The 12,246-nt window shown below is 58.1% G+C and overlaps 1 protein-coding gene across 4 annotated transcripts; it reads right to left on the minus strand.

Annotated features, from left to right (window-relative positions):
* Positions 1-741: 741 nt before the first annotated feature.
* On the minus strand, positions 742-10,502 carry LIMD2 (LIM domain containing 2). 4 transcript variants are annotated; one of them, XR_013958376.1, is made up of 7 exons: positions 7,248-7,365; positions 5,712-5,845; positions 4,206-4,342; positions 2,677-2,721; positions 1,938-2,077; positions 907-1,530; positions 742-778 (listed from the first exon to the last, which is right to left on the minus strand). XR_013958376.1 is itself a non-coding variant. In XM_080633248.1 (6 exons), exons 3-6 carry the CDS (start codon positions 4,245-4,247, stop codon positions 1,371-1,373), a joined length of 387 nt encoding a protein of 128 aa, XP_080489374.1. In that variant the 5' UTR covers positions 4,248-4,342; positions 5,712-5,845; positions 10,375-10,502; the 3' UTR covers positions 854-1,370. The 4 variants fall into 4 exon arrangements, 3 of the variants coding, with proteins under 3 accessions (XP_080489374.1, XP_080489375.1, XP_080489373.1); XM_080633248.1 differs by lacking the exons at positions 742-778; positions 7,248-7,365 and adding an exon at positions 10,375-10,502 and having other exon boundaries at positions 854-1,530; XM_080633249.1 differs by lacking the exons at positions 742-778; positions 7,248-7,365 and adding an exon at positions 10,375-10,466 and having other exon boundaries at positions 854-1,530; positions 5,712-5,840.
* Positions 10,503-12,246: the final 1,744 nt, after the last annotated feature.

Here is a 12,246-nt window from a genome sequence, read left to right on the forward strand (position 1 = left end):
CTCTGTTTGCAGTCCCTGCTGAGCTCACAGTCCTGGCCTTTTGAAGGAGAAGTAATTTATCCACCATCAGGGACATGGGGCTCCTGGGGTCACCCAACACGTCTCTGAGGTCAGTGCCCACCCAGAGCCCCAGGGGACTTGTGACCTGGGTTAAGAGTGTCTCTGTGTACCCTCTGCTCCTCCTGGGCTGCTCTGGACCATCCGTAGCCATCTGGTTCCCTCTTTGCTCCTGTTTTTGTGGCTGGTTCTGAATTCTCTCCTTCAGTGAGAGCTGACGTTGTCGGCTGGTGAAGGAAAAGGGGCTCTTGCTGTGATGCCAGAGGCTGCGTGGGCTCTGAAGAGCCGGGTTCTTGTAGCATATGAAAGACGCGGGGTTCCTTGAATGCCTGCTCCCCCAAGCAAGGCTTACACATCATGTGTGGAGGAAGGAGGTACAGACAGACCTGTTGGAGGGGGTCCAGAGCGATGGGCTTCATCCAGACCACAGCTCATCTTGCACCAGTCAGCCCAGAGGGAATGGAGGCAGCGTCTGCTTGCAGAGGCTGGGCCCATTGGTACTGATATGGGGAGAGAGCCACAAAGTGTGTGCAGGGCAAAGGGGTGGGTCTAATTCATGGGACGGAGAATTCCCTTTGGGAGGGGTCTGGGCTCCATGTGGAAGCTGCTGTGCAGGTTGAAATCCAGGCTTCAGGCCCCAAAGGACCGCTCTGCCTCCATCCTCGCACTGCACCCACAATACCTGTTGATGCTGCATGGACAGAGGCTCTTTCCACAGTCCCTGGGTGGTAAGAGGCAGCCCTCAGCACTATTCCCACCTCCCCAGCCCCTCGGGAACACAGGACAAGGCAGGGAAGGCTCAGAAACCTTGTATTACAAAAATAAGAGAGCGCCTGGCGCAGGACCTACCAAAGGCAGATAGAAAAGGACAGACACTGAGAAAGAGTCGCAGGGCAACATCCTTAAGGCTGAACATTCCCAGCTGAACTGAGCTGATGTAAACCAAGGACCCTCCTTAGCCAGAGCCCCAGGAAGGCAGGATTGGTGTGGCAGGAGCTGGGAGCTCCGCTCCGACTCAGAGGATGGGTGAAGCCCCCTCCAAGATCATGTCTTTATCCATGGTGGCAGACCTGAAATGCATGTACAGGGCTGAGCATCCGGTCCGGTCTCAGGAACTGGGGCTTGGAGGCTGTCCTCTGGTCACCTCTGCCCTTATGGCCCATAGGAACCCTCTATACATCCTCCAGAGAGGGCTGGGCTGCCTCCCACCCTCGCCCCCTGCAGCCCTTGGGTCCCCTTTGCTTTACATCAGCTCAGTTAGCGCCCGGCTCAGCACCATTCCGGTGCTCCAGGGAAGGCTGAGCCGGCCCCGCTCACGCCGACTTGGTCCCACTCTCCACCTCCTTGTGCACCCACAGCTCCTTGTGCTGCTTGCGCCCGAAGCCCTCGTCGTAGTTGCCTTTGCTCTTGAAGAGCTGCTGGAAGTGGGGCTTGCAGTAGAATTCCCCGTGGAGCGCCGCGTAGCTGCCCAGGCTGGGGAAGGAGAACAGGGTTAGCTGGGATCCAGGGAGACCTGAGAGCAGCTCCCAGTGCCTAAAGGGGCTGCAAAAACCCTGGAGAGAGGGGCTTTGGACAAGGGATGCAGGACTTGGAGCAAGCTGCTCTAGTGGAAGGTGTCCCTGCCTGTCAGGAGGCTGGAACTGGATGAGCTTTAAGGTCCCTTCCAACACAAACCATCCTGTGATCCTATGATCCAGCTGAGACTTGGGACCAGTCGAGCACATAAAAGCCCTGGTTTTTGCTGTGATGAATGCGCTGGGGGTCACATGAATGTGATGGGTGGACGGTTCAGAAAGGCCTCCCTTGTCCATGGGTACCACATTGCCATCCATCCCCGCCTCCAACAGCAAGCACCATGGCCGCATCCCGCTGAGGCTCACCTGAGCTTGGTGTGGCAGTGCTTGCAGCAGAAGCAGGCGTTGTGGAAGACAAACTTATCGGCCACGAGGCGCTCCATGGGGTACACGGTTTTCTGGCAGGCAGTGCACATCTCCTTCACTTGTGCCTTCAGGCTGAAGGACTGCGCGAGGGGAGAGAGGATGAGGAAGGAATTTGGGGTATCCGGTGCCTGGCTTCCCCCACAGCCTCTCCCTTGATATCCACACTGCCATTGGGTGAGGTATTGGGCTGGGGCAGCCTGGAGAAGAGAAGGCTCCTGAAGGGGAGACCTGAGAGCAGCTCCAGTGCCTAAAGGGGCTGCAGGAAACCTGGAGAGGGGCTTGGGACAAGGGCCTGTAGGGACAGGCCAAGGGGAATGGCTTGAACCTGCCAGAGGGGAGACTGAGCTGAGCTCTTAGGCAGAAGCTCTTCCCTGTGAGGGTGCTGAGGCGCTGGCACAGGGTGCCCAGAGAAGCTGTGGCTGCCCCATCCCTGGCAGTGTTCAAGGCCAGGTTGGACACAGGGGCTTGGAGCAAGCTGCTCCAGTGGAAGGGGTCCCTGCCTGTGGCAGGGGGTTGGAACTGGATGATCCTAAGGTCCCTTCCAACACAAACCATTCCATCGTTCTATCTGAGGCATCCCCATCTCCCCTCACCCTCCCTGTGCTGCACCACTGCCGAATGATAGGATGGGGTTTGGTCCTTCCCTCCTTGCCGGGAAGGACGCGGTAATCGCAGGTACCTTGGAGCGCTGCACGGTGCTGCCTCCGGAGCTGTTCTTTGCCTCCTGCCAAGGGAAGGAGAAGAGAAATCAGGATGAAAGCCTGGCGCTGAGCTGTGCTGGAGGAGGAGCAGCAGGGGATGGCAACGGGCAGGACCTCTGCCTGGCTGTCACTGCATGGTGGCCGTCTCTGAACTCAGCTGCCAAGGCCGTGCCCTCCTCATGCCCAGCTGGGCTGCCCTCGCTGGTGCTGGTTCCCCTCGGCAGCTGTGTTGTTTCTGGGCCCCGTTATCAGCCCATCCCTGCAGGAAAAGCCTCTGGAGTCCCTGCAGGCTCTTGCATCCATCTGTGTCCATGGCGGATGCAGGAGGGATGGGGGGCACGGACGGAGGAGCAGTAGGGCAGAGCTCCAAGTGCTGAGGTGCCCTCAGGGCCTCAGTGCACGCTCTCCTGTCTGCAGCAGCTCATCCCAAATCACCTCCTGCTCCTGCCCTTCGCTTTCCCCACACTCCTGCACCCTCCCAAGCTGTTTGCACGCTCACTGGGTCCCTACCAGCCATCTGCATGCATTGAAGCTGCCTTTGCGCTGCTGGAGATGCTCCCTTCTTTCAAACAGGAGCAAAGAGACAAACCCACTCCTAGCGAGGACCAGCCAGGAACCACTCTACCACATTGTGGCTCTGCGCTGTCTGTTCCCGAGGCGATCCCAGAGCATCACCCCACTGCCTCCTGCTCCTTCCTCTTGCTCTCCTTGGCCCCAGGCTGATTTTGCCTCCTGCTTTGTCCTTCCCCATTGTTTCTCCTCTGTATTTTCGGGAATAGCTGGTGAGGAGGCGCAGGAAGCTCTCACTTCACTGCGCTGCCTCCTCAGCCGCTTCCCAGCTGCTCTCATTGACTGAGGTCAGGGACACTGATTTCCCTCTCATTCCCTCAAGGAAGAAGGAGCCAAAGTCAACAATAGGGACACGGGCAGTGGGCAGGCTCAGGCCGTGTAAAACCGGTTGCATCCCTTGGCACTGGGAAAGCAACCGCAGGTGCTCTCCTGGGGTTAGGGCTTCACGCGCTGCTTCCAGAGCTAAGGAAAGCGCTGCCTCTTTGGAGCTGGATACATCCGTTCCCAAGGCTCCAGCCATCCACTGCTGCTCATCACTTCTCGGCAGCCTTCTGGCTCCGAGCAGGCAGCGCTATCTGCTTCATATCTGATCCATCCTCCCTCGGGGAAAGGGCCGTATCCTGTCCCAGCAGGACATGCTCTGGAGCCTTTTTGTTTTTCCATCTCCAAGCGCGAGCAGCTCCCGCTTGTGCTCGCGGAAAGCCATGGAAACACAAACAAACAGAGAGCGATGAGAGCCGGGTGAGCAGCTCCGTGTGGAGCCGTGCTCGGCAAACAGCACCTTCTGCTGGAACGTTGCTGGCCCCAGTCCTGGCGGGTGAGAAGCGAAGCAGCGCCCGTGCCTTGGGTCACCCTAAACCGTCTGGAATAGAGCTTCTATCCACAGCCCTCCCAGGGGCAAACCCGGGGGGAAAGGCCCATCCAAACCCCTACGTACATGAGCTGGGGGGGAGCTGGGGGGTCCCGTGGCCTGGAACATGGTTCCTTGCCCTCCTCTGTCTGTTCAATCCTGAGCTTGGTGTCCGTGGGGCGATGTTCCCTGCGGAGATGGCCGAGACAAGCCTCTTGCAACACCTGGAAAGGAAATGTCAAGAGGAGCAGGGCTGGTTTCATCACCCCCAGGGCCGGTGTGCAGTGGTGATGTGCTCGGTGCTTCCTCCATGGGCTCTTGGGTTGCTGGAGGGAGCCAGGAGTTTGAGGCACACGAGGCTGGGTGTGGGCAGGAGGTGCAGGTCTGGAACACAGCTCACAGCAAGCTGGAAGGTGATGTGGGCACCGGGCTCAGTAGCTCTGAGTCATAGAATGGTTTGGGATGGAAGGGACCTTCAAAGCTCATCCAGTCCTGCAATGAGCAGGGACACCTTTAACTGGGTCAGAGCCATGTGCAGCCCAGCCTTGGATGTCTCCACCACCTCTCTGGGCACCCTGTGCCGCTACCACCCTCACTGTGAAACGTTTCTTCCTCACACCCAGCCTGAACCTCCCTCGTTCAGTTTAAAACCATCACCGTCCTCTAGTCCCATACGAAGATACCGGGCAGGAGGGGGGTGATGGAAACACGAGCAGGAGGGGATGTGATGGCTTCTGCTCACATGTGGGAGGTGATTGGTTCTGGAGCAGCATTAACACAGCACAGGAAAGAGAAAAGGAAAACAAAACCCCAAGCAGCATCGCAAATAACCCCTTTTGGTGATAACTGCTTGAAAAGGCACCTCAGGGGTTTTCCCCCATTGCCCTCGCCTTCAAAACACCCAGAAGAGATGAGGCTTGGGGAGCCTTGGTTTGCACGCGCAGGAGCTGTGGGGCAGAGCGAACGATGCTGAGGGAGGAGCAGAGCAAAGGGAAGGTGAAGGCACGATGAGGACCGTGCTGGGGGCTGCACAACCCTCGTGCCATCCCCCAGCCCCCCCGAGAGCACAGCTCCTGCCTCCCCAAAGCAACCTCCCGTCACCGTCACCCTGCGGTCGCGTTGTTGTTTCCTGTGTGCTGCAGGGGGAGGCAGGCACAGGCAGCGGGCGCTGGGGCCCAGGGAGCAGAACCCCCATCCCATGGCCCTCGTGTCTCCATGCTCTCTCTGGTCCCCACAGCCCAACGCAGACCCCAAGGGGAGCTTGGTGCCCCCCCTCACACTGATGTGCATGCAGAACCCTCCCCCTTAGCCCCTGCCTTTGCCACAAGCACTTCTCCACCCCCAGCTTCCCTCCCTCTTCCCTTGCACCTCATCTCCCTCCCCTGTCCCAGCCCCTCAGTTTCCCCATCTCTCCATCAGCCCGTCCCCATCCGCTCACACAGGCTCCTTCCACCTCTTCATTCCTTTGCTCCTCTTGGCCCAAACCCTGTTGGGTTCCGTGCCGTCCCGCTCATCCGACCCCATGGCTTGACGTTCTCCACCCAGCCCCATCCTCCAGGTCTCCTTCCCCTTAACTCCCCGCTGTGCACGTACCCGCTGTGCTCTCCCAGCCTTCGTTTCGAGCTTCGAGAGGTCCCCTCCGTGTAGCTGCTTGTGAGTAGTTGCTAAATGTCCTTCCTGCCGCAGGGCACGAGGAAGGAGCAGAAATCTCAAGGGGGAAGGCTGTGCTGAAGCGATAAAGGGAAACAACAAGTTAGAAACCGCACGAGGAGGCTCTCATTGCTCTCCCAAGGAGGCGTTAGGGTGCCCGGGGTGGGATTTGAGCCCAAGGCAGTCACCATAAGGAGAGGAACCCCAGTGGCACAGCTCTGCTTAAGGACATGGTGCCACGTTGGTGGCACGAAGCCTTCACAAGTGCTAGGGCAGCCCCCAGGGCTGCAGAGAGCATCTGGGGCAAAGCAGGAAAGCCAGGTTCAGGTCTCCACAGTGGAGGCTGGCACCACAACTGCTACATCCGCCTTCTCCAAGGCTCTATTCCCTAAGGCTCTTGGCCACCTACACAGCCTGGGAAGCGCAGGACTGAGTGGCCTCTCCTGGTCCATTCCAGGGATATGGCTCAGGATGAGGCGAGATCCCCTTTGTTCTTCCTGCCCCTCCTGGGAGCATCTGGTGGCTTGTGCGGACCAAAATACCCCTTTCTCCAAAGGGAACTGGGCTTGGTCCAGTGGAAGGAGGTCGGAACGAGATGATCTTTAGATGGTCCCTTCCAACCCATTCTGTCTGTGATGATTCTGTGAGTCAGGACTTAGGGCTTGGAGCTTGCTGTGGGAGAGCAGCCACAGCTCCCCATTAGCACCCACTGGGGGGCAGTGGAAGGCGATGCTCATCCCAGGAGCTGCCGAGTCGCAGAGCTCCAGCCCCATGGCCCCTCAGAAAGCTGATGGGCTCCCGGCACAGGAAAGCAGCGCGGCTGCAGAGGGAGAGAGGCCCCTCGCTGCCATCTGGTTCCCATTAGCAGCCCTGTGAAGTGTGTGTTTACTGCCGGGATCACTGCACCACTGCAAGAGGCTTTCCCAAAGGCAAAGCGCAGTGGGGGCGGGATCTGGGCCCCTTCCTCCTCCCTCCTGGGAGCACGGAGAGGCTTCGAGCTGTGGGTTAAGCTGTGGGGACCCAGGGCAGGTCACAGTATCACAGTATCACAGTATGTTAGAGATTGGAAGGGACCTCAAAAGATCATCTAGTCCAATCCCCCTGCCAGAGCAGGAACACCTAGATAAGGTTACAACACCTAGATAAGGTTACAACACCTAGATAAGGTCCCTGTTGGGTTGACACAGGGGAAGAGCAGCTGGGCCGCTTCTGTGGACACCACTGCCCTGTTCATCAGGTTGCTGGAGAGCATCCCCAGCGGACAGAGATACCTTCCACCAGCCCGCTCCATCAGTCCTCTTTACATCCATGTCCTGTGCCTGTTGAAAGGCTGCCAATGGGCAGGAAATCTTCAGGAATAACTGTTCCTGAAGGAGTGGGGAAGAATAGGGATGCCTTTGGCAGGGCAACAATGGAAGTCCCACACAAGCAAAGAGGGAGCCTGGGGGAAGCCCCTTCTCACCCGCTCTGTTCTCCCACCTTCATCCCTGCCTTCTCTTGTCCCTCCTGAGGCAAACAAGCACGATAGGCAAATAGTTCATGCTCCTTCCCTTCTCTTTTCAGGTTTTCCATCTGGAAGCATCACCTTCTGGTTTCTAGCATCAATGTACTTCCATTGACCATGATACCGGCATTATGGTCCTGGTTCTTCTCCCACCATAATATTTGCCTCTCAGGGGGATTCCTACAGAGGAATCATTCGGTATCAGTCTCTTTCAGCAGGAGAAGCCAATTCCTTTGCATCTGTTCTTATAAGGTTCCTACAGCACCGCCTCGGTGGCCCATTGCACGGAGGTGAACTGGCCTGAATGCACCACACTGAAGGAGATCTCAGACCTTTGTGTTACGGTCTGAATAGCACATAACACATCTGAACACATCTGGCCTGATGTGCTCCTCCTTTATGACCTCTGCCAGAGCTCTTCACTCCTCTTCCTTCTTCAGTGCCCTCCCGTTGCTGAGCTCCCTCCAGGCTCCAGCAGCTCCCCATGTTCCTGCCCAACTCTTCTTCACCCTTTTCCCCCACCTTCCAAAGGGATTGGTACCAACTTCAGGCCATAAATCGCCACATGGGGAGGGATCCAAGTGTCCTCCTTCCGTTTTGCTGCCTCTTTCCTGTCTCCACCTGAAACAATCATCTCCATCAAGTGCTTGTCTTGAATCCAGATTCATGAGGCCCTCTTGTTTCAGAGGTCAGTTACCACACACAAGGAGCCAGCTTGGCATGATCCATGTTAAAGACTTCTGTTCTGCTTCCCAACACCATGCCTTTGATTACTCTTTCAAGTCCCATTCCAGAAGCTCACCTTTAATTGCACTCCAGTTAATGGACCTGTAATTGCCTACAAATCCCTCTTTTCCCAAGCGTAACCTGTCCATGTTCCGTTGGCTCATCTCCTCTCTTGGAATATCACCAGGCTTTGGGCTGGCGCTTCCCATGTGGATTAGCTCTGAGAGCTTCTGCTGCTTCACCATCAGCAGCCACAGCAGGAGCGATTCCTGTCCCGGGCACCCCAAAACACAGCACAACCACATCCCACGGTCCCTGCCTCTGTACCAGGGTGAAGCTGCTGGGTCCAAGTGTCCCCCAAAGCCACCAAAATCACGTTCTAGGTTAAATCTCTCAAGGGATCCCTCTTGTTGAGCTGCTCTGCCTGGTTTTCACATCCATCCTCCCTTTTAGGACCCATGATGCCCAGAATGGGATCTGGTGCTCTGTAAGGCCGTGGGATCTCAGTGGAGCAGTGGGAAACACAAGCCCTGGAGAAGCAACTGGAGGTTGCAGGGGCTCCTTGTGTCCAATACCTTGAGCTGGCCATTGGAGAGGGTTATGGGCGCACCAGGAGCAAGGGATGCGCATAAAGTGTGCTTCATCTTCACTTCAATCACCCCTTCGCCCAGATTCCACGTTTTCCACGCCAGAGCTCCTGCTGACAGCGGGGTGAGCTCTGCAACACCCCCACATGGCATTCCCCCATTGAGGAATGGCGCAAAGGGAAAGCAAAAGGCAGGCACCTCTGGGGGAACATCGCTGCCTGACAATGGACAACATCCCTCCCGAAGCTGAGGATGGGCCAAAGGAACAGGAGTAACTCCGACACCGTGTAGGAGCAGGGGGTAGGTTCATGGGACTGAAGGAAGCCAGAAGAGGAACTCCCTTCCCTAATGAGAAGCCTCGTGGGATCTTTGTTGACCAGAAAAGGTCAGGAACCTGGGTTTGAGCTGTATGAAGATGCACCCGGTCACTTGGCAAAGCTCCTTCTGACAGACCCTAACTGGGAACCGGCTTCCTGCAGGGCTCCCATTCAGACCGGAGCTGTTTCAGCCTAGGCTTGATGGGTTGCGCTGCAATGATGTTGTCATCTACGTGAACAATGCTGCAGATGTGCTCCTCCTGGCCTTAACTGCACATCTGGGGCGCCAGATGTCTTCGCTGTGCATCCCTCACACGATGCCTTGGGTGGACAAAGCCCAGTTGCCAGGGGATGATCCAGGCTGCTGAATGCGCACATTCTGGCAGAACTGATGCTCCCCCCGTGACCAAACCCAACAGAGAGGACCTGCAAGGTGGCTGAGCTGGTTTCGGGTGATCCAAAGGGATCACACAGATCAGAGTGGCTCAGAACAGGGTAGTGACAGCACCAGGATGGGACTTTGGGCTTGACTCCCAACTGTGCTGCTGCTGGCACGGAGCACTGATGAGCACGGAGCTGCTCTCCTTTGTGAGCCCTGGCTCTTAAGGGTTGTCAGGGCTCAGGGTGTTCGTGTTGTTATTAAACCTCACAGTCATGCAACAGCATCCCCAAGGGAAGCAGTGAAAGCCCTGGACCTGTCTCTGGCAAGATTTAAAGCCAGGGTGAGGCAGTGGGAGACTCAGCACTGAGAATGAGCAGGCAGGAACGAACGGGGATAAGGAAGTCAGGATCTAACAGGTTTTCTTCCGTCTCTGCTCTTTCTGATCAGCCTAATAACATGGACGTGTGCAGCCCCCCTCCAGCACGTACTGCAGCACACAACAAAGGGGTTTACAGCCCACAGGGGGGGCATGAGCCCCAAAACACCGCACCCCCGATGCCCGCAGCAGCAGATCCAGCAACCTCAAGGCCTCCTCTTGCTCTTGCCACCCCGATACCCTGCATGCGGACCTCTCACCCCCAGCTCACACAGGGCACGGGGTGCTCACCCCCCGTCAGCAGCATCACTCCTAGAGCTCAGACAGCATCTCCTTGCCCCCGCCTGACCCCAGCGAGGCCACCCAGGGCCCAGAACAGCCCCCTTTGTGTGTGTGTGCCCCCCCCCACCCCCGATCCCCTTCCCTCGATCACCTCTGCCGAGCCCCCTTTCCCAAGCCGAGAAGTTCCCGGTGCATCAGGGTGGGATGTGCAGGGGGTGAGCCCCCATCTGCTGGGTGGCTCCTGGCGGGGGGTGCCGCTGCCCAGGGCTCTCCTCCTGCCTCCTCTCCATCCCTTTCCCCCCGCTCTCTCTCGCTTTCCCCCCCCCCAGAGCAGAGCCGGGGGTGACGATCCCCTCGCTCCGCACCCCTCGGGGACCATCATTGTCTCCCGCCGCCTCCCAGCCCCGTTGTTCTCCGCGGGCGCAGCCTCACCGTAAGCGTGCGCTGCTCCCGGCGCTGCGGGAGGGCTTCGCCCCGGTCCGGGGTGGCTCTGTCGGGCTCCGGCTCTGTCCTGGTGGGGCCCGGTGTCCCCGCTGCCTTCCCCGCGCCTTGCAGAGGCCGGGTTACGGGAGCAGGAGCCGTTTCCTGCGGGCTTCCCCGGCTCCTCGCCACCCCTTTTATCGCGGGGCTGCCGCCGTGATTGGCTCTCGGCGTCGAACCGGCTTCCAGCCGCCCGCTCCTTTGTGTGAAGCCAACCTCTAACCCCAAACGTTCCCCAGCCCCTCTCGGCCCCGATCCCTGTCCCCGGACCCCCGCAGCCGTCCCGACCACCGAGCCCAAGAACCCATCCTCCGTGGAAGGGACCGTGTGTGCAGTTACCCCCCGGCTCTTGCCCAGCCTCCCCCCATGTCCTGTGTGTGCAGATGGGCTTTGCTCAACGCTTGGGACAGGGCCTTGTGCTCTCTCTGCGTGGCACTAACCCCCTTGTGTGAGGATTCCAGCAGCAGCCCGGAGGATCCAGCCTCCAAACTCACCCTCCCCAGCCCCAGGAGACTGCAGGGGAAGGCTGTTATCAGGCAGCAGCAGGAAAGCGGGATCCCCATTCCCGCAGGGGGAAAACCAGAGGGTTTGGGAAGCTGGATTTACTCCATGGGGACCACTCCATCAAGTGGTCCATAGATCTGCCAGGGCTGGTTCTCATGGGATGAGCAAAATCCCTGCTTGGATGGTAAAGGAGGCTCCTGGGGTTTGGGTCGCTGTGGCTGAGGTTTGGAGGGCTGGGATCACCCCAGGAATAGGGCACGATGTGAGGAATGGATAGGTTCAAACCTGAGGGGAGCTCAGAGGCTGTTTGGTACCAGCGAAGGGAGCAGCGTGGCCATGGGCAGCAGGATGGCAGAGGGACACGGGCTCTGAGGACTTCATCTTAACCTCCCAAACTCCTCCAGTGGGAGAGGAATGGAGGTAGAATGTGCAATGGAGAGATGGGAAGAGCTTTGATGGTGATGATGCAAGAAGAAACGGTCTTGTCTGGGCTCTTCTGCACATCGTGGCACCGCTGGGAAGAGCCAGACGACACTGGAGATGGCCCCAGGGGCAGAAGAATTACAGACAAATTCCTTGTGTGTGGAATTTGCCTGTAAGTCCCTGTGCAAAGCTACAAGTAAGGAATTTATGGCAGTGTTTACTGGACAAGGAGGTGGCGCGGGTAGGATTTATCACCTCTATCACTCCGCATTGCCCAAATAGCATCTGTGATGAAAAGGCTCTCTGCCACCCAGAGCAAATACAAGAGGAATTTGACTCGATAAAATTAGCTGTTGCCAAGCAGATCCATGCCTAGCGATGGGGATGGTCACACGTAGCACACAGCCGGAGACCAGAAGGGCTGCATAAGCCAGTGGCCATCTGGGCACAGGGAAGAGCATCCAAGGCATCACCACGGTGCCCTGAAATGAGGGCAGGGAAGAGGGAAGAGGGAAGAGGGAAGCTGCAGCAAGGCTCCGGGGAGACCTCGGAGCAGCTCCAGTGCCTAAAGGGGCTGCAGGAAACCTGGAGAGGGGCTTGGGACAAGGGCCTGTAGGGACAGGACAAGGGGAATGGCTTGAACCTGCCAGAGGGGAGACTGAGATGAGCTCTTAGGCAGAAGCTCTTCCCTGTGAGGGTGCTGAGGCGCTGGCCCAGGGTGCCCAGAGAAGCTGTGGCTGCCCCATCCCTGGCAGTGTTCAAGGCCAGGTTGGACACAGGGGCTTGGAGCAAGCTGCTCTAGTGGAAGGTGTCCCTGCCCGTGGCAGGGGTTGGAGCTGGAGGAGCTTCAAGGTCCCAGCAGGAGCGTGGCTGGAGCTCATCCCAGCACCCGCTTTG

The sequence above is a fragment of the Psittacula echo genome, assembly GCF_963264785.1.
Source record: "Psittacula echo genome assembly, chromosome: 23".
NCBI classification, from domain to species: domain Eukaryota; kingdom Metazoa; phylum Chordata; class Aves; order Psittaciformes; family Psittacidae; genus Psittacula; species Psittacula echo.